The sequence below is a fragment of the Morus notabilis genome, unplaced genomic scaffold (genome assembly GCF_000414095.1).
Source record: "Morus notabilis unplaced genomic scaffold, ASM41409v2 Scaffold466, whole genome shotgun sequence".
NCBI classification, from domain to species: domain Eukaryota; kingdom Viridiplantae; phylum Streptophyta; class Magnoliopsida; order Rosales; family Moraceae; genus Morus; species Morus notabilis.
Genome location: NW_010358624.1, coordinates 309694 through 335800, shown reverse-complemented (window position 1 = coordinate 335800; position 26107 = coordinate 309694). Strand labels below are relative to the sequence as shown.

The following is a 26107-nucleotide window of genomic DNA, read 5'->3' as shown; positions in this document are numbered from 1 at the left end:
CCATCCTTCATCTCCTTCAGCCGGTGTTGATGGCGGTGTTCACGTGGGCGTAGTGACGGCGGCGGCGTCCGACGACTGACGATAGCCATCGAGCGAGGGAATCTCCGGCGACGTCTCTCTCTGTCGTCCTTCATCTCCGGCGTCCTTCATCTCCTTCAGTCGGTGTTGATGTCGGAGTGGGAGAGGGGGGTGCTGTCGGGGGGGGTGGGCAGCGGAGAAGAGAAGAGAGAAGAAAAAAAAAAAGAAAACCGTTTTCAAAAGAGAAAACGAAAACGAGAAAACGACTTTTTTTCGTTTTCAGTTTTTCACAAAAAGACAAAAAACGTTTTTGTTTTTGTTTTTCGAAAAATTTTGTGCCAAACACGTTTTTAGATAGTGTTTTCATTTTTTAGCTTCGAAAAACGTGAAAAATGAAAACGAAAATAAAAACAAACAAGCCCTTAGCATCCACGTCTGAAAGAGAGACATTTTAGATAAAGATACTAGCATCCATGATAACAGTTGTGTTTATTTTCTCTCTAATATGGTCCTTACAAAATAGCAGGCCATGAATGTTTGTGTTGCGTTTTGTTAATACTAGCACTGATTTTCTTCAGCCTCTGACAATTAAAAAGCTGAAAATGGGTTCATAAAGAAAATTAATCAACCAACATAACAAAAATACCTAGAGCTGGAGGCTAAACCCTTTTTTTTTTTTTTTAAATGCATCAAGGAACAATATTTACCCCCAAAAAAAAGTAACTACAACAATTTGTGCTTGGAAATCTTGTGACTTACAATCATAGGCCAAAAACCCCAAAGGGATCAGATATAGGCAGTTCCTCAAAGCCACGGAGGCAGTTCTCTGACCGGAAGCATCAGCATGAGAAAACATTTTAAACCTGGACAAAAAGGAAAAAAATTTATGCCTCACAGAAAAGAACTTGAAACTTCATAAAAAGCCGTTTGCACTATCCCTCAAATGTGCAAGGGTCCAACCTACACCGAAGATTACCTATCTAGAGATTTAACTAGACCCCAACTTCCATATACCAATCTACTTATCTATTAGAAGTTAGAAAATTTTCCAGAGTTACTTGAACCATTTGCATTAAATAGCATTTGCAATCATGTCATCAAGAAAACTCAGTTTACGTCTCCAACTCATGCATGCCTCATTAGTCCAATACCTTTCGTCATGTACAATCCTAAAGATGCATCATGTAGTCAGAAGCAAGGAACTGAAACTTCACAATAAGCGATTTTCTCTAAACAGCAGATAGCTCTGTTCAACTGATGCCCAAAGAAATTTACGAACTTCAAAGAAACCGGTAACAAATTATGGAGTCACTAAATGCTTCAAGTATTGAAACCTCATTTAACAGCCTATTCTCAGAATCATATCCATACCCTCCTGCAGCATAATCGTTGCGGCAAAAATATGCAAGGGTCCATAAAGTGCGGAATTTGCCAAAAGTAGAGAGCAGCTGGGAGAATCATTGCATTAAGCGAAATCTAGCATGACGCTGTAGCTCATCTGAAAATAAAAGAGAAAAGCTGAAAACATGAGCCCACATGCAAACTTGTCAATTCTAGACAAAACCTTTAATCACATTAATTATGGAACAGTCAGACACAGTAATATGGTATCACGGACAATCATTGATAAGAAGCACACATGTTAGCTACAATAAAAATGAAACAAATCTAACTTTCATGAACATCTGGTGCCCATTTTCAAATCAAGGATACTTGGATCACAGACATTTGAAAAAAAATAATAATAATTGTGCACTCGGTCCCAATAGGAAACCAACTCTTGCAATTTGAATAAGGAGGAAATTACGTCAAAAGGAAAGTTAACACTTACCCTAGAAGTGGTGTAATAGCACCAACAACAGCCCCAACCCATGTATTCACTGGATGAATCCGTTTCAAGGGAGTATATATGAATGCATAAAGAAGCAAATTAGAAGCGCCGAGACCAGCTGCCATTGCATTAGCCTGCAAAATCCTTGTCATAAGAGCTCTAACATTAGCCCCTGTCACTGTCTCCCAAACATTTATTTGATTCAAATACTGTCAAATATCATGTAGAAGAGAATATTTCAGGCCACCTTGCTTGCCAGTAATGCAGTGCCAAGCTAAACCCATAGAAGACACCCAAGTAGCTGCATGAGATCTTGTAATGCGCCCTGAAGGCAGAGGCCTCTGCTTTGTTCTCTTCATTTTTGCATCATTATCTTTCTCAAACACCTTAAGATACAACAAGAGATCATTCAACCAAGGTTCAAAGTGCCTAGTTGTCTGATACAACAAGAGTAGAGTATAACATCAGCAATCACATAATCAAACAAATAAATCAAAACAAACCTGATTTAAAGAATTAGCAGATGCTGCAACCATCATGGTACCAACACATGTCCAACAAAGTCCAGAAAAATCAATAGCAGTGCCACTCCCGAGAACAAACCCAGTTCCTGAAGTTGAAACAACTAGCAAGCTGGATATAAAGAAAATGGTGGGTTATGCTTATGAAAAAAAAAAAAAAATCCTAATGAAAACTGTTGAAGAGATGTGCAGTATAACTACTAAGGTACATAGTTAAGCTGTGACCAGAGGTCATAGTTGTCACTGACGGGCTGGGACTAAATGCTTCATAAGAGTTTTGGATAGGTACTATGTCAATTTACGCCGGGTGATCAATACCATGAAACCTAAGACGGATTATATGTAAGAAAGCTCTCTTGAGAAACTAGACTCAGCTCATGTCAATGTCGATCCTCTAGACTCAAGTCAATGTAGCATCAATGCATCATTGACATCCACACACAATAAGCTCGAAATCTAAATAGGATATTTGAAAGCAGAACTTAAACCCAGCATCGTACCTTGTTTAACATGTAGCATCAATGCATCATTGACATCCACACACAATAAGCTCGAAATCTACATAGGATATTTGAAAGCAGAACTTAAACCCAGCATCGTACCTTGTTTAACGGTAACGCTTAACAAAAGAATAGGATCTCATGACACAAGCCACTCCAAAAGATCCATGATGGGCATTCTTAAAAAGGCCACGTCATCCCTTATTATATTAGGCCAAACGATACATGCCTCAGGAATCTACTTAGACGTAACAAATAATAAGACAATTTTCGTGGTGGAGTTTGGAATCTTTCTTTCATAGTATATACACTTCAATTAAAGTCTAATAGCAAACATAAAAAACACAACATAGTGAGCTGATTTGGACAGTTCATCCAAATTGGGATAGGCATTGATCATTCTCTTTGGGCTTCAATTTCAACTCACTTGGCTTGGGCGATGCAGGAGATTGCTTCTGCATTTTCAAAAAAAAAAGGCCCTTCTTATTTCATTCTCATCTTGACCAAAAATTTTTCTGCAGAAGAGCAAAACTAATTCCAATAAAGCTTCTGATGTCACGGAAGAAACAGAAAAGTAAGAAACCTCTGGAATTAAAGCAGGCTCTGGAAGTTCTTTTTAGCTAGCAAACTATGACACCACCAAAGTTTCTTGCTCAACAATCAGACCAGCTGCAACCAGGATTCTTTTGAATTCCCTTATGTCTCATCACCTTTCTGACTTCTGCTGATCCTTCCCATTCTCCATATGAGGCAAGTATGTTAGACAGCTGTACGTAAGCACCTGAGTTCTCGGAATCAAGCTCAATAATCTGTTCTGCCACTTTCTTCCCCAAAGACTTATGACCATTAGCCACACAGCCTCTTAAAACAGATGACAACATGCTAACGTCAGCCTTAAAGGGCATCTTTTCAATCATATTCATTGCTTCCTCAAGACAACCTGCACGGGAGAAAAGATCAATCATGCCAGCATAGTGCTCAATGCTTGGATCAATATTATAGTCACATTTCATCGAATAAAACCATCTTCTTCCCTCTTCAACCAATCCACAATGATCACAAGCACACAATACCCCTGTAAATGTGATACCATTGGGTAGCACACCAGCCTGCAGCATTTCGTTGAAAAGAGCTAGTGCTTCAAGTCCATGACCATTTGTAGCATAACCCGTCAACATAGCATTCCAAGGGACTTCATCACACCTCATCATTCTGTCGAATATTTTTTGCCCATTCTCAACAAGACCACACTTGCAATAGAAATCAAGAAGAGAATTAGAAATGATTTCATCGTGTTCAAGTCCAATTATGACTGCTCTAGCAAAAATCTGTTCACCAAACTCAAGTGAGGAAATACCAGCACATGCACTAATTGCACTAGCTACGCTAAACTTGTCCATTTTCAAGCCAAGATTATTCATCTCTTGGAACAGATCTAAGGCATCCATTGGACAACCATTTTGGCAAAGACCTATCATCATTGAATTCCAAGAGATTAAGCTTCTCCTGGGCATTGTCTTGAATATGTGTTTAGCTTCTTCAATTCTACTACAACTTGAATACACACTGATCATACAATTCAGCAATATCGTGTCAAAGGCTTTGAGCTCACTGAATAATTTGCAAGCATCATCTAGACTACCACATTTAGAGTATGCATCAACAAGAGCACCGGTAACAACAATATTATCAATCATCCCAACTTTGCAAGCATGTGCATGAAATTGCTTAGCATGTACAAGGATGCCTAATATACTGCAGGCACTCAAAACACTCACAATAGTTAAGGAGTCCCCTTGAACACCACTAGCCCTCATATCATTGAAAAGATTTAATGCTCCAATGTTATCATTATTGCAAACATATCCAGAAATCATTGAACTCCACAATGCAACACTTGGATTACTTTTTGCATTAAAAAATTTTCTTGCATCACTCATCCTGCCAAAATTGGCATAGCTTACGATCAATGCTGATATAGAGTAGTCATCCGGTTCCTTTGTCATATTGAAAACATGATTCGCACTGTCCAAGTCTCCACATTTTCCATAAAAGTTAACCAGCGAACTACTTAAAGCCGAGTCAATTTCTACTTTATCAATCAGAATATGTGCATGAATTTGCTTCCCACAACCAAGAGCAACCAAATCAGTACAAACTCCAATAACTGTTGCCAATACAAACTTATCAACAAAAGATTCTTCTAAAGCGTTTGAACTCAAACGCTTAAAGAGTCTTAATGCATCTTTTGGCTGCCCATTTCGAGCATACCCATGAATCATAGCAGTCCACGCAACACAACTTTTCCAAGGCATCTCATCAAACAAACTTTGAGCAGTATCAAGCAAACCTTTCTTTGAAAACCCGGATATTACTGTATTCCAAGAGAAATCATTTTTTTCAGGCATTATCTTAAATAACTCTAGTGACCTTTTACAGTCCCCTGATTTCATGTAGCCTTCGATCATGGTATTCCAAGAGAAACAGTTTCTGTGAGGCATTTCCTCGAATAGAGCATGTGCGTCACTCGTGCTGCCACACCTCAGATACATCTGCAGAAGGCGATTACCAATGGTAACATCGGAGCCCAGAAGCCCCTTTTTGAGAAAAAGAAGGTGGAGTTGCTTTCCTTGATGTATTGATTGGTGGGTGTTGCAAGACTGGAGCAAGCGGACCAGTGAATATACATCAGGATTCATAGAGAACCCGTTATTCGTTCTCATGTTTCTAGAGCTCGCAGAAAAATATAAAAACAAATTTTAATACAAAGTATGTGAAGTGAGAAATAGAGTACACAATGCTCAAATGATGAGAACCAATATGGAGCTTGATTTGGTCAGTGGTAATTCACTAATACACCCTAAAAACTATCATAACCAAAAATCAGTAGGTTGGACTCGGTGTCACAAATTCCTTTGGAAAAACGGAAAAATACACTTATATTCACCATTGTTGTAGCAATAACAACAAGCACATTGTAAGCATGATCACTAAGCATCACAAAATAAAACAAATAAACTCAGAGTCAACAAAGTTATCACCAAATTTTCTGTTCAAATCTCAATCCCCTTCTTTTGTCTAAAGAAATCTGAAGCCTAAAACTCAATAATAATCATTCAAAGAAGTAACAAACAAATCCTAGAAATGAAAATTCCGAAAATTCCAGTAGTTTTCAAGAGACAGTACCTGAGGCGAGCTTTGGAGAGCTCCAAGTAGCAGCGACCATAGTGGCGAGCCAAGTCCGCAGCTTTTGCAGCCGCCGCCATGGACGGAAAACTGAGGGATGTTGTGGCTGAAATTGATCGAACTCCATCGGAACTCAACCCTAGTTTGAGCGGTTCTTGAAGGGACGTGGAACGAACGACGCCGTTTTCAGCGAAGGGAAGAATGGTATTAATGTTTGCATAGATTTCTTTTTTTCATGAACAATTTTATTTTAGTGATACTATAATTATACTTTTTTTTTAGTCTCTCTGATAGAATTGAAAGAAATAAATCATCACTTCTACATTAAAAATTATTTTACACATTTTCAATTTAATATGATTTTGATGAATGAAAACTTAAAAAAAACTTAAGTTTTCTAATATATTTTTGATATAATATATATGATAAATAACAAATTTTTATGCTTCCTAAATGAATCAAAATATGTTATTTAACATTAATTATAAAATTTTTCTTAAAAGTATAACTCTTATAACATTTTGCCCTCTAAACATTCATTCATAATATCTTTAAATGTTAATCGTGTGTCGTGCCGGCTCAGTCTGGCCCATGATCGGTTAGATTAATACGTGCTTCGTGTCGTACTTGACCCAGTCCATCAAAACTTCATATCGTGCTCGTGTTAACCCAAACTTTAAAATCGTAGGCCTGGCCCTCATTGTCGTGCCATGTTCGTGCTCATACCTTCATCGTACTTGGCACAATAAATCTTTAAACCGGCCCATTAAACCATTGAGTCGCCTAAAATTATTTTTTTAACATTGTCAAATAAAAATATAATTTCATATGCTATTATTAAGAAAAAACAAACTTAGACGCTATCATAAGTACTAATTTATAAATAAAAATTTTCATTTTATTTAAATTATTGAGAAGAGGTGACAACTAATATAAAGATATTACAAATTAATACATGTGAAGCCCCTCACTCATAAGCTTATTGAAAATGAAAATGAAATATTTTAGCTTAGGCTTATTTACAAAAATAACATTGATTACAACAATTATCTTATGACTAGCATCACTTTTTTATACTTTTATTTTTAACACTGCCACATCAACAATTGAAGGACTCACGAAGTTAAATTATCAAAATTACCCTTGATAAATTCAACACCAGATTTTAGCTTTCCTCTTCAATTTCTAATTTCTCTCTCTTCGTTTGAACTCCCTCCTTTTTCTCTCACTCTCCTTTTCTCTCTTCATTTGAACTATCATATTTTCTCTCTTTCTTTCTCCTCTCTCTCTTCACTTGAACAAGTTGTAAATATCTCCTCAATTTTTATCTCTTTATTTAAACTCACATCTAAAAAGACAAAAAAGACAACAAACTTAATTATATAATCAAATTTTGTTAAAAAAAAAAACTAATAGTAAAAGGTATTTTTTCTCTCCACAACTCCTCAATATCATATTGTTAAATTATAAATTATTTATATTCTAAAAATTCATAGCAAAACCTTAATTTCTACATTTTAATCACTAAATTCTAAAAAATTATATGGAGGCATGTTAAATTTTATTTGCTATTATTTTTCGTTTTGTGATTATAGTGGACGTTTGTTTCCTATATTCGTCCATGATTCTGAATCATGATTCATAGTTCTCTACAGTATTTTTTCTCACAAAAAGTACAGGTAAAACGAGAATGGTTCTGAATCATGATTCTGAATCTATAAACCAAACGTCCTCTAAATGTTTGCTAATCAATTTTTTAAGCTAATTATTTTACCTGTTGTCTTTTTAAGTGAATCATTTTACCTGCTAATCAATTTTTCCATTCTCTCTCTCTTCTTTTTTTTTCTTCTAAATATGCCGCTTGTGCTCGTGGGGGGTTTTTTTTTTTCGTCCTTGTGGTTGTTTGATTAAAAAATGCAACTCACCTTTCGCTTTTTTTATTTTTTTAATTTATTATTTGTAGTTTTTTTTAATCGTTTAATTTGCTATTTTTGTCTTGTTTACTTTGTATTTGGACACTTTTTTTAACAGGATGACGTCTCTATTCAATGCAATAATATTTTTTCGGATTATCAAATAGACTACACATGAATTTACTGAGAAGTGGGAAAAATAAAATATTGTTTTTTTTTTTTTTTTTTTTTTTTTTTTTTTTTTTTGGGTAAGAAAATCACAATGAGAATTATATATTACAAAATCCTTTTTTTTTTACTAATTTGTTTTTAAAAAAAAAAAGGTTTTTTAGGGGAAAAAACGCTTCATGCTATTACAAAACAAAAGATAGTAAATAAAAAAATAAAGAGATATAAATAAAAGATAATATTAAAGTAATAAATTGATTTATATGAAGTGTATAGCTAGAAAGGGGTATCGGGAATGAAGAGGTGGGTGTGTAGAGAAAAGAGAGGATGTAAATAAAACCATCCTTAATAATGTAATGAAAATAGTTAAATGTGATTTTAAAATAATAGGAGTATGTGAAAAAAAAAAAAAATTAATCATTTAAAAATTATGTGGGTGTGTAGTTAGAAGGGAGTGTGTAGTTAGAAGGGGGTGTGGAGAGCAAAAAAAAGAGTGAATAGAATTGTCTTATACTTAATTGTAGAGTCGTTTATTTTTTACGAAAATGGCAGTAAATAACAGATTTTTTAAACTAAAAGTAAATAACAAATTTTAAAACTATTTAAAATAAATAACAGTTTGTTAGGTAAATGATTCATTTATGACTAATAAAAAATATTTTACATGATAAAAGATTTTTATTTACGTGAATTTTTTTATCAATCACAAAAGAAAATTTACCTAGTAAAAAATCATTTTACTAGTCGTAAATGACACGTTTATGTGATAAGCTGCTCACTTTAAATAACTTTTTGAGCATTTAAATCTGCTATTTACTCCATTCTGCTTAATTTTTATTTTTTTAGCAAAATTTATTAACTTCTTCATGTGAACAAGGAGTATTTGCTGAGTTGGAGAAGATGCATACTTGTCTAGAGTGACATCATTCTAACCTCGATTGACATCATTCTAACCTCGATGTACCTTAAGCTATTCTATTCTATTTATTTATTTATTTTGTTACTATTATTATAATAGTTTTGTAGTAAAGGTGTGAGTTTAAACCGCCAGACTGTAATGTCAGGCCGGCCCGATCCGATTCTAAAATAGAGAGGGTTAACCTAACCCAATCTAAGCCTAAAAAGTTTAGAACCGGCCTTGCTTGAAATTTTATGAGGTATTTAAAAAAAAATCTTTAAATATATGATGTTTGAACAAGGCCGGGATTACCCTAAAGGAGAGAGGATCGGCCCGGCCCGGCCCAATCCAAACCTAAGCCTAAAAAATTTAGGGTAAGGCCGGGCCGTGCCAAGCCCAAACTAACAGTAGCAGACCTCAGGCCATTACGAAAATGGCAGTAAATAACAGATTTTTTAAACTAAAAGTAAATAACAAATTTTAAAACTATTTAAAATAAATAACAGTTTGTTACGTAAATGATTCATTTATGACTAATAAAAAATATTTTACATGATAAAAGATTTTTATTTACGTGAATTTTTTTATCAGTCACAAAAGAAAATTTACCTAGTAAAAAATCATTTTACTAGTCGTAAATGACACGTTTATGTGATAAGCTGCTCACTTTAAATAACTTTTTGAGCATTTAAATCTGCTATTTACTCCATTCTGCTTAATTTTTATTTTTTTAGCAAAATTTATTAACTTCTTCATGTGAACAAGGAGTATTTGCTGAGTTGGAGAAGATGCATACTTGTCTAGAGTGACATCATTCTAACCTCGATTGACATCATTCTAACCTCGATGTACCTTAAGCTATTCTATTCTATTTATTTATTTATTTTGTTACTATTATTATAATAGTTTTGTAGTAAAGGTGTGAGTTTAAACCGCCAGACTGTAATGTCAGGCCGGCCCGATCCGATTCTAAAATAGAGAGGGTTAACCTAACCCAATCTAAGCCTAAAAAGTTTAGAACCGGCCTTGCTTGAAATTTTATGAGGTATTTAAAAAAAAATCTTTAAATATATGATGTTTGAACAAGGCCGGGATTACCCTAAAGGAGAGAGGATCAGCCCGGCCCGGCCCAATCCAAACCTAAGCCTAAAAAATTTAGGGTAAGGCCAGGCCGTGCCAAGCCCAAACTAACAGTAGCAGATCTCAGGCCAATCTATTTAGGCCGGCACAAACTTGACAGTTTTATTCTAGTTATATTTAACTTGCAAGAGAGGGTATGCACACACATAATATTGGGTCAAAAAAAAGTAAACCAAAGCATTTTCTCACTATACGGAGATCTGGATATAAAACAAAAAATGGTTAAAAAAGTCAAAGCATGTTTAATGCCCTGCTGAATAAATATCAGCATTATACTATTACAACTATTTAAAAATGAGTACAATAGCCAGTATGCTCAATCAAAATTATCAGACCCTTTTATCCAACCTGTGAATAAAGTGAAAGGGAAAGAAGAGAAATCTCCATACTTCATCATCATCAATCACTTGGTGACTCTGTAAGCCTACAGAAAAAACTAAAATAAACTTGGTTTTATTCCTTACCACTAGTAAAATTGCCATCTTTCAAAAACTTAAGGCCCGTTTAGTTCGCTGATTCGAATTTTTAATTCAAGTTACGATGTGACTTTATGTGAGTTTTTTACTGTAACAAAAAAGTTAAATGTAACTGTTTCTGAGAGCTTTTTACTGTAACAAGACTTAAATTATAAACTCAAAGTCTAAACTCAAATCGGTGAAATGAATGAGACCTTAAAGAGAATGAAAATGTTATTTGATGGGTGAGTAAAGACACTAAATCAGTTCTTATTTAAGGGCCGACTTTGCGTAGTACCTTAACTCTTTTTAGAAGTTCTTTTGCATTGCTGTCCTTTTTGAAGTGTTCCCGGACAGGCTGCAAATAGGAAAGACTAAGTTAGCAAGCTGGAGATAATGAAATCGATCAAACAAAAGTTAGCACCCGACTGCATGAACAGGGGCATTAATCCTAGATTTCATCTCGAAGCAAATGGTGAAAATGCCTACCTCTAGTATTTTATTCAATGCCTTTGATAATGCCGGTTTAAGGTCAGCTGGATGTAGCTTTTCGTCTTCATAGTCAACGACCAATTCTTCAAAGCTTTTGAAGACCCTGGATTTAATATTAAAAAAAGTGAAAAATAAGAAATGGTTTACGCAAAGAGACGGTATTCAAAAGCTAACCGACAAGTTATAACAGCCTAGTTAATTTAAAACCCACCCAGCATTTTCTTTTTCTTACAATGAGGCATGAAGCTTCAATTGGGTGAACAAGCAAAACTTCTTCCACTGACAGAAAGAAATCGGCAAAGGTTTGATTCTTAAGGTTTGTGAAACTTACTTATCTCCGCCATTATTCGCACTGCGCTCCACAATGAACTCGTTAAACCAGGGAAAAACTAGATACTTAATGTACTCTAGGCATGGATTCCCTTCCACGATCTTTGGAGGGCAGAAAGCTTTCTTTATCTTCAAATTCACCTCAGCCTAGGACAATAAAATAGAGTAAAACAAACCCAATTAAAGGTAATTCACACGTTCCATTTAAAAAATCTCTAGAGCCCTCTCCTACAACATATGCAGATACTAGATACTAGATACAATCTAACCCCGCCCTTTATCAGAACTAGAGTGTAAATTTCCTTCACAACTGGCAAGTATAACTCACCTCGTCATCTTCCATAAAAATGGACGATGAAGGATCACTTTTAGACATCTTCTCCTGCCCTTGCTGTAAACCAGGTAACATGTCTACAATTGCCATTAAGCAAAGCCAACAAAAACCAGGCAACTATAAGCATCCACCATTAGAAGGCAACAGAAGTAGAATTGTATGGCTACGATTTTGAGAATAGGCTATCTAAATCATACGGTGTGACAAAATAATGGGCTTGTTCTTCCTTTTGATGTCGTCGCAATATTCTCTTGCAAGTACATTAACTTTTCGTTGATCCATTCCTAACTGGCAAATGTCAGCCTAATATCAAGAAACAACAATTCATTAGTTCTCAATTATAAATAAACATCCTTCTATTTTAATCTTGAGTCTTGACACCAGGAAGATAAAATAAATGAAAGCAGTTGCCAGTTTAAGACCCCATACGATGGTCAAGCAGACATAGACAACAAGATAGATTCAGGTCTTCACGAAATTATGATGTGATTCTTGAGAAAACTTAAAATTACAAAGTCGAGCACCTTAAGGAAGAATATATCAGCACATTGCATGCATGGGTAGAGAATCTGGGCAGCAGTCAACTCATCTTGCTCGTTTCGTCCCATGATTTGACTACACCTGAAATTAGAAAACAAAAATACATCAGTTTAAACTCCAAATTCACCAGTCACCACCATATCACTATATTATGCGCAGAAAAGCATCATAGATATAGGCACCTGATTATCCTCGGAAGTTTGTTCCTACGAGCTATATCCATTACAAGAGGCCAATACTCGTGAGCCCTTGCATTAATCTCCTTTGACGACCATAAGAACTCAACTTTGCCTCCTTCTTGATCCATCCCGACAGCTTTCCATATCTCGATCAAGTAGCGCCCAACCGTCTCAATTTTCTTCAGATCACCCCCCATTTTATTGTTAAGCTGCGCAAACCAATCTGCAATCCAGATTTTCACTCTGCACCCAGCAGAGGTAAGCTTGTTCACACTTATCGTCTTCAAAACCCCCTGCATAACAAGAAAGAAAGCAGCCCATTGAATCTCTTGACATATATAGGCTTAGTCCTTTTGGAAGAAGCGCTGCTTTTAGTTGTATCAAAAGAAAAATAGAAGCATTAACAGTAAAAATCTAGCTTCTCAAAACAAATGGTGTTTGGGCAAAAGTCCCTTATGCACTTTTACTAATAGCCCATTTCTCTTGCGGGCTCAACCTTTTTGCTACATTCTTTTCTCTCTCAAAAAGTAAAATAAATTTCTGTTCAAATTTTTTTGTCCGCGCCTATGAACCAAACAGTCAATAAATAATACATTACTTGTGTTATACGCAAAGGACTTTTAGGACCTCCAAAAGCAATATCAAATAGGCTCATAATCATGTTACAAAAGTACATGCCATAACCATCCACAAGCTTAAATATAGATAGATGAAATAGAGCTTGATGAAACTGTAAAGAAAGGAGAAAACTTCACATGCCCAAAAATACCTGAGCAATGTGCATTCGACCGGATGGTTCAAACCCGTCGTAGCAAACGGGCTCGGGCTTCTTAGCAAGCAAATTCCGGAGCTCATCCTCTTGGATGCACTCTTCTCCCACGCTTCTCACAATCTGGTACCTCTCCTCCAAACTCAGTCTGCCCAAAACCACGGAAACACACATTTTCTAATCGTAACACAGAACAACTAGGAAAAATCGAATAAAAGAAACTATGGGCTATGCAAATACGAATTGAATTAAAAAAGAGAGATTCTTAGTTATGGGCTATGCAAATACGAATTGAATTAAAAAAAGAGAGATTCTTAGTTCTTACTGGTTAACTTCATTTGAGGAGCTAGACGGTTCCTCTTTTGACTGGGAGTTGGAGATTGACACGGATTCCAACCCTTCAACCGGGATTTGATCCGGCGCGTCCGTCGCCATTGGAGTTAACAGAGGAAAAGTTGAAACTATAAAACCTTAAAATCAGCTAAATCCCAATCCAAAGCTAGCAAATTCTGAGAAACTGAAAACACATTTATATATCTTTGTCCAAAAGTTCGACATATTATATAATTCAACAATAATCGCATTGTGGGTAAGCATGAACTTTGAAACATTACGCATAAACATTATTTATAAATCAGATAAGAAAGAGTTATTCTCAATTTGAGTCAATAGGGAACAAGTATAAGCTTTGAGAATTACCGGAAGGAGGAGAGAGAACGCCGGACGGCGCGGCGGCTGGCGAGTGAAGTTAGGGCTGATAGCTAGCCGTGTTAGGGTTTGAGATATGATAAATAAACTGATCGAGTTTGGATTAGGACATTGGAGGTTTTTTCCTTTTCTCTTTTTTCTTTCTTTTTCTTATTCTGTTTTTGTGGAAACCACGTCGTTTTCTCCTCCCACACTGGGGTGTGGCTAGGGAATAAGTTTTTTGCATCTGAGTCCCCGATTCGAGTTTTTATTAATTCGAGTTTTTAATTTTAATTTTACTATAGTTAAAAATTCTTATAAAAAATTATATTTCAATTTAAATTAAAAACTTAAATCGATAAACTGAACGGGATATTAATTTTTTTTTTTAACTTTTAACACTTGGGTCTAAATTGTGATTCGTATTTTGATATTTTCTTGCTAGTTGGGTTCTCATTTTGAAATTTTGGAAAACTGACCCCGTTTATTTCGCTGATTCGAGTTTAGAATTCGAGTTTTTTTACAGTAAAAAGCTCTCACAAATAATCACATCTAACTTTTTTGCTACAGTAAAAAGCTCTTACATAAAGTTACATATCAACTCGAATCAACAAACTAAACGAGCCCATCATTCAACTCTTATTTTCTTTACATTTAGGCCCCCATTTTGAAATTTTGAACAAGTGGATCCCTAAAAGCTGGTCAAGTTTGGATTGGGATATTGGAGTAAAAAACCAAAACAGGTTAGGGGTCGTGTTTCAGTCGGCTTCACTCGAGTTTCTAACATGGGTTAGTGATATAAATATTAGTGTTCACTTTAAAAATTGTATATAATTTCATTTTTGTATAATATTGTCCAAAAGAACTCTAAAATAGTTTAGGGCATTTTAGTTCATACATGTCTCTTTTTAGTATGCTGTTGCAGAAATTGCAAGAGTTTTAGTCCAACTAGCAAAAGTCGATCCACGAAAAAAAAAAAAAAAATTCCGCATTCCTCCTAAATATACCCAAGTCTAGCTTGCACCCTAGATCAAACCAATTTCCCATGTTTTTTATTTTAGAGAAAATTTTAAGTTTATCTGTGATTTTTTTTAACTCTATTATTTATATCCTTACGAAAAATCACCTGCAGGATACGAAAAAATAAAACTCCGGCATTCCTCCTATATATCCCCAAGTCTAGCTTGCACCCTAGATCAAACCAATTTCCCATGTCTTTTATTTTAGAGAAAATTTTAAGTTTAACCATTATTTTTTCTAACTCTATTATTTATACCTACGAAAAATCACCTACAGGTTACAAAAGATAACCTACAGATTATAAAAAGATAATTTACAAGTTATTAGTGACATAAGATAAGTTCAACAATAGCGACTGAAATAAAATAATATTACTTTATCAATGATATTTTTACAAATTCCCCTTTATTTTAATTTTATTTAAATATTTATATTTCCAAAAAAAAAAATCATTTTGAATTTTCCTGATCACTCTTGAGCAATTTGCGCAAGGGATGCATTTTTTCCATTCAAATTTAGTGGTCGTGTTCAATTAGGCCAGATTTTCCGCTAAATTAGGACTTTCAAGGATGAAAATGTAAAAACGGAGAGATCAAAGACTAACTTGTGACTTATTAATATGATTGAGTACTGGATGGCAACATTGTCCTAACAAAAAAAAAAAATCTTTTGAAGAATCTATTATTTTTTCTCATAAGACATGAAGAAATATATTTCCTACCAAACAGGGTGCTTACTATTTTATTTCATATATTTTTGTATAATTTTATTTCGTACTATATATATTTCATAATTTAAATGTGCTTAATATTATACTCCATGACGTTAACATCCATGTTAAGATTTATTTTTCAGTTCAAAAGGATATTTTTTTGTGTGGCTAAAACAGTTCAAAAGGATTTGATTATGAATGGTTGGCTTCATCCCTGTAGCTTACAGAGAAAAGCGTAACCCAACATTAATTGGACTTTATATCAAAAATAAAAAGAAAAAAAAAGACAAATACTTTTAAAAGTGTGTGGGTTAAAATTTCTATCTCTTATTCTTTATTAATAACTTTTATAATCAAATAATTATACTAATAAAATGATGTTAATAAAAAAATGAGATATAAAAATCAAAACTCGTACATTATTAAGGATAAATTCTATAATTTTCTCAACAACAAAAAAAAAATGCTAAACTTGTATATTTGAGCTAAACTGCAAAAGATATGTATTTTTATCAATTAATGTTTAGCTGCACCTTTGTCAGATCATCCATCAATAAGCTATAAGAGGATAAATGTGGGATAATTTTTCTAAATTTATGCATTTCAATTTATAAACGTGGGACAAGTCCCAATTCTTTTTTTTTCCCCGAAAAAAAAGCAATACTCTTCAAGAAATTATTGGTTTGTGAATTTATTTTTCTAACGCTTTCCCTATCGTGTTAAATTTGAATCCCATCGTTTAGACAATTTTTGCCTTTCCCAAAATGCCATCACTAAGCAATAAACCTCCATTTTTTTCTCAGGCCTTTGATCATAAAATCTCTCTATGTGGTCATCCTCTCTCCCACACATTCCTTCCAAATCTGTCATGCAAGAATCTCCAAAGTCCAAGCCTCCCATCTCAAGCCGCTCCGCAAGCTAAACCCTTCATTTCCCAACCCCATTGCCCGCCCTGCAATAGATGGAGTGTGGGATTTGGTGGTGGCTGAGCTTGGCAATGGACACCGCCCAAGGAAGAGTCAGCCAAGATCTCCGCCGACGGAAAACACAATATTTTACACAAAGAAAGAAGATGGAAAAGAAAGTTCGTTGTGCACTTCTGCTGTATTTTGCCTTGATCAATATCACGGAGACAATAGTCACTCATGGAGCCAAGCAACAGACCATGCTTCAAAAGAAAACAAACTAAAGGCCCGTTTAATTCGCTAATTCGAGTTGAGATGTGATTTTATGTAAGAATTTTTTACTGTAACAAAAATAAATAAATAAATGTGATTGTTTCTGAGAGCTTTTTATTATAGTAAAACAAAAATCGGTGAAATGAACGGAACCTAAGATATGCATAAAAGTCCCAACGTTAATATGAAAATGGAAAAAAAAAAAAAAAAAAAAAAAAAACCTTTAATTTTGGATAGAACTTGCAAGTTACATTTCTCAGATTTTGATGCAAATTATTCTGTCTGCCAATTTATAATTCGTCTACATATATGAAATGACGCTAGCTTCTCAGCATTATGCGCAAAAGCATAAGCGTAAAACTTAAAATTGACAGTGCGTAAAGTGTAAAAAGAAAAAAGAAAAGAGAAAAGAGAGAATTATTTGGTTATTTCTGCAGCTAAAAAAAAGGAGCAGAAATAATTATACGTACATATTAAGAAGGCTGGTATTTATCCTTAACAGCTAAAGCTGCTGCCCTGTACCACGCTGCTGCAGCCATAGCGCCTGGATCTGGAACTGATGCAAGTATCTCCCCAGAGATATAAGTTGAACGACCAGCCTATGAAACCAAAAAAGAAAAAAGAAAAAAAAAAAAAAAAAAAACATTCCTTAGGATATCTTTTTAATTCACTAGTACCCTTAAACTTTAGGGTAATTTTCAATTTATCCTCGAACTCTAAAAACTCTCACTTTACCTCTTGAATTTTGATTTAGTCCCACTAAACCCCTTTGTTAGAATTTCTTTTAAAATCAGACAGAAAAAGAGGGAGTTAACTGCAGTCACGTTATCTTTTTCCATTTTTTTAAACATAAATTTTAGTAGAAAGACCACGTGAACACACTACCTCCTTTTTTTCATATGTTTTTAACAGAAATTCTAGCAGAATGGCTGAATGGAATTAATTTAAAATTTGAGAGGCATAGTGGGAATTTCAAAGTTCAGGGGCACCTGTGAGATTAATCATTTTATATAATACTTGGTGCAAAATAATTTTGTTGATTATCAAGCACTTTGAGGAAAAAAAATGTGCCTGCTTTCTTTTGTTTATAGTTGCCGGGAGGCAACTCCTTTTTTTTATTTATTTTTTTATTTTTATAAAAAGACATGTGTAATTGACAATGCGAAGAAGGGGGGAAAAAAGCCCGAAAATGGCATGCGAAAGGATCAGAAAGGGCATTACTTGAGCTTGCATGTGTTGAGTTGACTCAGCTCCGGCCAATGCTGCTTCAGAAGAGAGAAGAACTGCAGTAACAGGGTCATCACCCGCGTCTAACCTCTGTACACAAAAAGAACTGTAAGTACTACTTACATCACATAAATTAACTCAGAAAGAAAAAAGGAATTTATTGATGACCTCCTTGAGAACTACTGATGCTGGAATAAGCGCATCTAACAAAGTGCGATAGCCGGCACTAGCTCCCCCATATTTACTAACTGCAGAAATAGCAGCTTCGAGCGCTTCTGCCCCTGGAACAAGGAGAATTATAAGTCAAGGTGAACTAAGATACATATCGCTGCAGGATACGACCATCTTACATCTTTTTGCCGTGAAGTCTGACTGGGTGCTTGCTTTCAACTGTGCGTAAGCTGCCTTGCAAAATATTTTATACCTGTTTCAAGAAAAGTTGACAAGATTTTCAGTAATTTAACCGAAACTAATTACTGTAAGATAAAAGCCTATTCAAGCAAACAAAAAAAAAACAAAAAAAAAAAAAAGAAAAGAAAAGAAAAGAAAGTACATGATCCCGCTTGTTCCTCCCATAACTCGTCCAATGGATGATCCGATTTCATTCACTGTTTCGGCAGCATCATTCAAAGGATAACTGGGAGTAAGAAATAGAAACTAATAAATTTTCTATTAATATTCAGAATAGTATGGCCAATCAAAAGCAGGAAACTAGAAAGTACAATTGGTAACTACTTATTCTACTTGATTAATAGAAACAAATATCTTATAGTTAACAAGCATGCTTTGTTATTCTTGTAATCCATTTACTTTATTTGACTAGCTTTACTTTATAACCCTTTTTTTTTTCACGTGTGCAAATGACCAAAATGGTTTCACTTAGGGGTGGACATTGGATCAAAACCAATATTTTTTTACCATCCATAATCTGATCCAATCCAATACAAATTCTTTGAAATCCAACCAATCCAATCCAATACACTACTATCATCCAATCCAATCCAAATCCAATGGATATTGGACTTTCATCAAAACTTATTAAAACTAACTAAATTTTGTAAAACTTGCTCAAAATGATAAATCCATATATTTTCAAGACAATTTAGTCCCCCATCATCCAACATAAAAACCAAAATCACCAAACACAACAAACAAAATGATGAATCCATGTATTTTCAAGACAATTTGTTATTTGTTTTGAAATAATGTGTGTGTGTGTGTGTGTGTTTTTTTTTTTTTTATAGTCTATAACTTTCACTATTGTATATTATTTTCACAATTAATTATATGATCTTATATATAAGATAAATACATTGGATTGGATTGGTTTTATTGGATTTTCAAAAGTTGAATCCAACATCCAATCCAATTGGATTAGTGGAATTATCATCCAAATCTGATCCAATATTCTTTGGATATCCTTTTTTTTTTTTTGGACGGATTGGATTGAATTGGTTGGATCAATTCAACGATTTGATGGTTTGCCCAACCTTTCACAGTTTCACTCACTATAATTGATAGTCATTCATCATATATCAAGCATATTAAAAGAAATTACTTTTTTTTTGCTAGAATTAAAAGAAATTACAAGTCGGTCATTCAAATGTCCAAGTTAGAATAATCAATATAATACAAACAGCAAATAGTGCAAGTGATAGGCATGTTGACGAATCCTCATGCATTCATTGACTTGGAAAATGAATTTATTTTCCCTCAAACCGAGCTTGTGTATACAGCCTGTAGATTGCTGTAGTTTCCTTTTTCAACTGTAATTAGTTAGGCCTTAATACCTAGAGAATATTCTGCTTTAGGGTAGAGACAGTTTGCTAAAATAGTGATCATTGTACTCATATTCGACCAATATATCAAGAAAAAATATAGGAACCCTCTTGAATGACTCTAACTACAGTTCCAATAATAAAGATGAGTTGTTCCTTTTTGGATATGGTGGAAGAAAATTTGATAGGAACCTAGAAGTCTGAGCTTCATTAACCACACTAAAAATGAAAAATTACAGGATATATGGGCAGTTTCGTGGACCCCCGACCTCCAAGATAGTGCACAGCACTAGACACTCTCTACAATCTCATCATGCCCCCTCATTAGCCACTAGACCCTTATTTATACTACTAAAAACAACTACTAACTATCATGTTCCTAACAAAATTTTACTGTTTAAAAAAGAAGTATAAACACAGAAAAGATTGAACTTTAAAATAAACTCACTTTGTCATGTCCTCTAATGTTGCAGCAGCTCCTTTATACATCTGAAAAAGCAAATAGAGTAAAATACATAATTTGTATCTAGAACCCATTAGTAAAAGATATGAGATAAAAGAGACAAGAGATAGAACTCACAGTTGACCCACAGTCACCATCACCTGCTTTACTATCCCATTCGTTTAAACTATCCCTGAGATCAATAACTGCATTTGCAGCTGCTTCAATAGCTGCCTCAAGAATCTGACCACCTTGATTCAGTTGCAGTGGCCGACCTAATGCCTAATGGAAAAGCAAATATAGAAATTCAGGAAAGTCAGGTAAGCATTAATATATATATATATATATATATGTATATTTGAAAGAGGGGGGAAAAAAAAGCAAATACAAGAAATCAGGAAGTCAGGTAACAAACTTGTAGCTAAAGCAACATTCGGAAATAGGAGTTACAATATCAAACTTTGTTTATACTCATAAAACTAAGGTGCAACAGTGGTTTTTTGCACCTCAAGTGGCTGCAACTTTAATCCACGCATATTGCCCGTTGCCCAATTTTCAAAAAATTGCAGCCTACAATTTTTAAACATACCTCATCACTCTTTGTTGAACGAGCAGGAGGCAATGGAACAGGAATCTTGGCAGGTGGGTGACTACCTGCAAGGATGGTCACTAAGCTCAGCAAAAAGAAGATGACTACCTGCACGGGTGGCTACTCAACAAAAAAAGAATCAAACTCAATACCTTCACTCCTTTCCTCTGGAATGGTAAAGGATATAAGCTACATGTGGAGGTAAGTAGGTACTTGTAAACATGTATATGTTTGTGTAGGTTATATGGTATATTATGTATATGTGTGCGCGTGAGTATGAGTGTGAGTTTCTTGAGCAATATCTATTACAGCATCATCCAACCTTCAGCAACCATAGGACTATGCAAAGGGGATCAGAAAAACGAACACAAAAGGAAGAAGCAACAATAGAAAATAATACATACCATCAACACCAACAGGCCAAGCTGGAGCCCTTGTCGGCGCATCCAAAAGTTGCAAAATAGCTTGATCTGTTTTCATGATGGAAATTGAAAAACCTGAAGAAAAATGGTTAAGAAAAATGAACTTCATCAATGATATCCTTCGAAGTATCTAAACGAAAAGGAAAAACATAAATAAATCAAATGATCAATGAAAGAACATGTCGTTCCAGCCAAGAAAAATTAAAGAAAAAGGGACATCCGTCAACTCCTCAACTTAAAATCCCATAGTAAGGCTAAAAAATTGACTCTTTAACAAAGTAAAGACACATCCTGCTCCCTATCTTAAAAAACGCAGTAACTCCGTTATCTTTACTATTCATGCACAAATCCAAACCTGCCATATCAAGAGAAGTCATAAATGATCCTGTATATACTCTATCAACGGCCAATCCATGCTCCAGTTGCAACTTAGGTACTGCTTTTCCGGATGCAATCATCAGTTCCATCAGAGGTGTGGAACCTAATCTGCAATGCAATTGTAAGCATTTATTTTCTGATTTCACTCGAATGGTATATATGCTACTATTTCGATGTTAATTTTGATAATCATTCATTTTTATGCTCACAATTTGATTATTGATTTAAAACCAATATTAGGAACCGAAAATTCAAAAACAGAAAACCCACCCATTGATCATAAGCACCACTCTACTACCCCTTGTAATCGGAACATAGTTCGTCTCCTGCAAAGATCAAATAGTGGGTATTGTGCGATAAATTAACTTATGAGATGAAATTCAAAATGCTTTCACCGAAAAATCCAACATGTATTATCTTTGTCTATAAGGTATAAATGCATAATTTTTTAAAGATAAATGAATGCCGCACAGGATAAAAAGTCTTCATTCAACAAACATCTTTACAAATTTTAAAAGAAAATTTAATCTATACAATTGCAAAAGACAAGTTGAGCAACAAATAACTCTACAGATAAACCAGTATGTTCTTCTAAGACAAGACAACAAATGTTAGCTGACTTGGAGAATAGAACAGATTTTGTCACAGATAAGAACGAAAAATTAATCCTTTTTTCATATGAATTAAATGTTTTTCAATATAATTATTATGTATACAATAATACAACCATTTTTAGCAAACAATTATTAATGACAATGTAGTTATTTGATGAAATGTAAATTATGAAAGAAATTAAAGATTCACTACAACAGATACTCCTTACTGGCAACAAAAATTGTATACCATACACAGTCTGTTAAGACACTAGATCTTAGGAAGTTAATGGCTAAGAGGGGTTAAGTGAGGAGAAAGGAATTCGTTGGGGTTGGACATAATTTCTCAGAAATTATGTTAGTGCTGATTTGTCTTGGTTTTGGCTAGGATTAGAGGAAAGGTATAAAAATAGAGAAGGGGCAGAGTTTGTTATGTTGTGATTTTGAGAGTTTTGGGAAACTGAGATTAGGGAGAGTGGTGGTCTCTCAAATACCACCAAATTAGGAGTCCCCGGAGTACTCAAATTCTCCGTTCTATCCATTTCGCTTTCTTTAATTCTCTCTAGCTGGTTTTGGTTTGTATGAGTTGGTGTTGAAGTAAAATTCATTAAAACTCCTCTGTTTGCATCAAATCTGGTGTTGGCTGCTTGTGTGTGTGTGTGTGAGTGTTTGGCTGTTTGGTTGAGGAAATTATCAGGTTCCTAACACAGTCATTCTCAACGCTTTCTTTAACAATATGACACATGCAAGTGGATACTGCCTCTGCATTACTTAAAATATAGAAACCTCTAAAATGTCTTTTTTTTTTTTTTTTTTTAATAACCTAGGGTATCCAGGCCTCTAAAATGTCTTTTTCATATATTTATTATTCAGTTAAAGGACCAGTTCTACAGCATTTCATCATACCGGTGAAAGTATCTGCTTTAAAACATGAGAAACTATTACGTCCACAGGTTGAAGATCAGCCACATCAGCACCAGGTTCTCCATGCTATAAAATAATACACCGTTAATAAGTTTACAATGTCAATCAAATATGAAAGGATTTTAAAGGTAAAGAAGCAGCAGCAATTGTTAGAGCATGCTAATTTGTAATATCAAGTATTAAGCGCATACAATTGTTTTAAGACAGTATACTTGAGATATGATTTTAAGCATTTTGGAGGACGAATTGAAATTCTGTACATGTTACTCAAAGCAGTCACAGTAACAATGTTCAAAGGGATTAAGCTAGCTAATTAATTTTACCCTTTTAAGAATAACTAGGTCGACTTAACTTACAATTCCAAGACCAAGTTCCATCTTTCCTGGGCCTAAACGATCTGATGTAACCTGACCGGGCAGCGTGCAAACAGATAATGCAACACCCATTGTTCCAACCATTTCAGATGCACGTTTTGCTTCTGCAGCAACAGCAGCAAGAGAAAGCCCAGCAGCAGCTGCAGCTCCAGCCACCTACTTTTCAGAAAGACGAGAATGTTTTAAGTAGGTTTAGTAAATACATGCTTAGCAAAGAGGAATTTATTGGATACACTTGAACAAAATTCATATCTTGTACGCAGAACCTAAATGGATCACACAGAATGCATGCGGCCTCAAAATCTTCATGCATAAAGCAACTGAAATTAGCCTCCAAGCAGGCAAGAGCTAACCAAAGTAATATAACAATGTTTAAAGATTCAAGTGTTTATTTGGCTAGTGACCGATAGCAAGATCAACTCTTGTAGACAGACACAAAGTACGAGACCAAACATTTGTCACCATCCTGGTGTATTTATGCAGGATTAGCAAAGAAACTCTTTATCTCTGTATTGTCACAACTAATGAGGCAAAACATTTAGGCTACATCTGGTCGCTAGTATTGCATTGTATAAGGTCAACGTGTATTGTATTGTATTGAATAAGGTTGTATTGTACTGTGTTGTATTGTCATAATATAATACGGTGTTTGGTGTCATGACATATTATATTAAGGGGTTAAAATGTAAATTTTTAAAACTTTTGGTGTCAAAATTTAATTTTTCAAAAATTTTGGGGTCAAAAAATATTTTTTAGAAAAATATATGAATTTGCATTGTGCCCCTCAATTTTTAAATAATTATTAGTTCCAGGCATGACCTTATGTCGGCCCCCAATCACGCCCAACCTGGACATGGCTCATGAATCCGCTAAAAAAATATTACAATACACTACACCAAAAATGAGCCTTATTCTATAATAGGACATAAACCGTATTAATTTACAATCCATAAAATTTATACAATACAATAGTAGCACTAAACATTGTATTATTGTATTATTATATAACATAGTACTCTAATACGGTCAAACAAACATGCCCTTATGGTTTCGTTTGGAGAAAGAAGCATCTTTCTTTTGGGGATTTCAAAAAGAATTGTTTTTCAATGAAAAACTGATAATAAAAAAGAGAATGAAAGAGTTCTTTCCCACGGAATGTATATTCTAGTTGGTTTTTGATAGAGTAAAAGGAGGGAGGGAGAACCTTATGAACAAGAATAGTTCCTGCCAAACCCCTTCGACCAGCTATGCCTCGAGGAGGAGGCAATGCACAATCATCTCCAACGATCACAGTCTGCAAGATACATAAACAATTTCATAATATTCTTATGAAAAGGAAATTACGTTTTGATAATCTTTTATTGAATCCAACAAAAACATTTGAAACGTTAGATAGAAAAAGAAAACTCCAAATGAAAATGTACCTCAATGTTATAGCCTTCAGATTTTGCTTGTTCAGCAGCCATACCAAAATTTAAGCGGTCACCAGTATAATTCTAACAACATCCAAATGGCAAAGCAAGGAATCAAGAACTAAAAGTTGCATGGATTCTCAAATTCTGACCATAGCACATTTATCACTGTAAAATACTTCCTAAACCAAAAAGACATTCCATTCTCAAGCAAATCTATAGTTTTTCCCCTTTCAATTCCAAAAAGGGTTTTTGCATGTTCTTTTTTTTTCCCCCTTTTGTATTGTAAGTTGAAGCATGCATTTACAAGTTAACGATGTCATTCACAGCCTAACAATAAAGCAAAATGATACTAAAATCTAATTATAGAGAATTACCGTGACAATCAGAAGACATCCCTTTGGACCAGTAACAGCTCGAATGCCCTAAGGTTCAACAACATTAGATTATCCTCTGATTTTTATATAACTGATAGGTGAATATCCTCTCTAGTTACATTAAAAAAATTGGAAGAGGCCATACAGCTAAAATTGAATCAACTGTAGGCGCAGCAAAAACGTCCCCACAAATAGCTGCTGTTAGCATCCCTTCCCCCACAAAACCGGCCTGTGCAGGCTCATGCCCACTTCCACCCCCTGCATTGTTATAACATATTATATTACACTTTTTATTATGGGTGCTACACTGGCAATTGATCGGAAATTTAAGCCAAGAAGTTAACACGGAATTTCAAATAAACTAGACCTTAAAATTGGAACCCTCTACTCCATCCCACCTAAAACCTTTCACGAAACTAAAAGCTCAATAAGATGACAAAACCTTTCTTTCTTCTTCTTCTTCCTCTTCTTTTTTTTTCCGTAAAATAAAATTTACAGATTGAATCTTCTTCGGCAATCCCCTCATACAAAACATATAACTAAAGGTCAAGTCCAACTATGCATATCACCTAGCTGGGAAAATAGAAACTCGCTTTGATGAATGTTTCTCCTATAAGATGCCTATGGATTATTGGAAAAGGCCAAAAATAAATAAATAAAAAGAAAAAGAGTGCACACAGCATTGGAATAAAGAGTAATAAACTACGTATTTACTACCTC

The 26107-nt window shown here is 34.6% G+C and overlaps 3 protein-coding genes and 1 long non-coding RNA gene across 7 annotated transcripts; all 4 read right to left on the bottom strand.

Annotated features, from left to right (window-relative positions):
* Window positions 1–682: 682 nt before the first annotated feature.
* Window positions 683–3031, bottom strand: LOC21394606. The gene is made up of 6 exons (XR_002901717.1): window positions 2973–3031; window positions 2353–2482; window positions 2097–2235; window positions 1850–1983; window positions 1390–1516; window positions 683–881 (listed from the first exon to the last, which is right to left on the bottom strand). It is a non-coding gene; the product is annotated as an uncharacterized LOC21394606 (long non-coding RNA).
* Window positions 3032–3034: 3 nt separating this feature from the next.
* LOC112090261 (putative pentatricopeptide repeat-containing protein At1g77010, mitochondrial) lies at window positions 3035–6209 on the bottom strand. Of its 2 annotated transcripts, XR_002901716.1 has the most exons (3): window positions 6057–6209; window positions 3454–5597; window positions 3035–3325 (listed from the first exon to the last, which is right to left on the bottom strand). XR_002901716.1 is itself a non-coding variant. In XM_024162168.1 (2 exons), the coding sequence occupies exons 1-2, from the start codon at window positions 6134–6136 to the stop codon at window positions 3524–3526; spliced, it is 2154 nt and encodes a 717-aa protein (XP_024017936.1). In that variant the 5' UTR covers window positions 6137–6209; the 3' UTR covers window positions 3035–3523. The 2 variants fall into 2 exon arrangements, 1 of the variants encoding a protein (XP_024017936.1); XM_024162168.1 differs by having other exon boundaries at window positions 3035–5597.
* Window positions 6210–10343: 4134 nt separating this feature from the next.
* Window positions 10344–14142, bottom strand: LOC21394605 (tyrosine--tRNA ligase 1, cytoplasmic). 3 transcript variants are annotated; one of them, XM_024162170.1, is made up of 11 exons: window positions 13974–14142; window positions 13600–13791; window positions 13275–13422; window positions 12509–12798; window positions 12311–12407; window positions 11984–12089; window positions 11781–11863; window positions 11454–11599; window positions 11120–11225; window positions 10929–10988; window positions 10344–10599 (listed from the first exon to the last, which is right to left on the bottom strand). In XM_024162170.1, exons 2-11 carry the CDS (start codon window positions 13707–13709, stop codon window positions 10579–10581), a joined length of 1167 nt encoding a protein of 388 aa, XP_024017938.1. In that variant the 5' UTR covers window positions 13710–13791; window positions 13974–14142; the 3' UTR covers window positions 10344–10578. The 3 variants fall into 3 exon arrangements, with proteins under 3 accessions (XP_024017938.1, XP_024017939.1, XP_024017937.1); XM_024162171.1 differs by having other exon boundaries at window positions 10344–10611; window positions 13600–13735; window positions 13974–14141; XM_024162169.1 differs by having other exon boundaries at window positions 13600–13735; window positions 13974–14141.
* A 2575-nt stretch (window positions 14143–16717) lies between these two features.
* Window positions 16718–25772, bottom strand: LOC21394603 (putative 3,4-dihydroxy-2-butanone kinase). Its single transcript, XM_024162161.1, has 19 exons — window positions 25755–25772; window positions 25533–25645; window positions 25388–25435; window positions 25023–25094; window positions 24803–24892; window positions 23581–23754; window positions 23207–23290; window positions 21978–22033; window positions 21685–21815; window positions 21312–21404; window positions 20908–20972; window positions 20457–20600; window positions 20325–20365; window positions 18652–18735; window positions 18449–18522; window positions 18267–18379; window positions 18093–18188; window positions 17342–17470; window positions 16718–16861 (listed from the first exon to the last, which is right to left on the bottom strand). The coding sequence occupies exons 2-18, from the start codon at window positions 25593–25595 to the stop codon at window positions 17345–17347; spliced, it is 1554 nt and encodes a 517-aa protein (XP_024017929.1). The 5' UTR covers window positions 25596–25645; window positions 25755–25772; the 3' UTR covers window positions 16718–16861; window positions 17342–17344.
* Window positions 25773–26107: the final 335 nt, after the last annotated feature.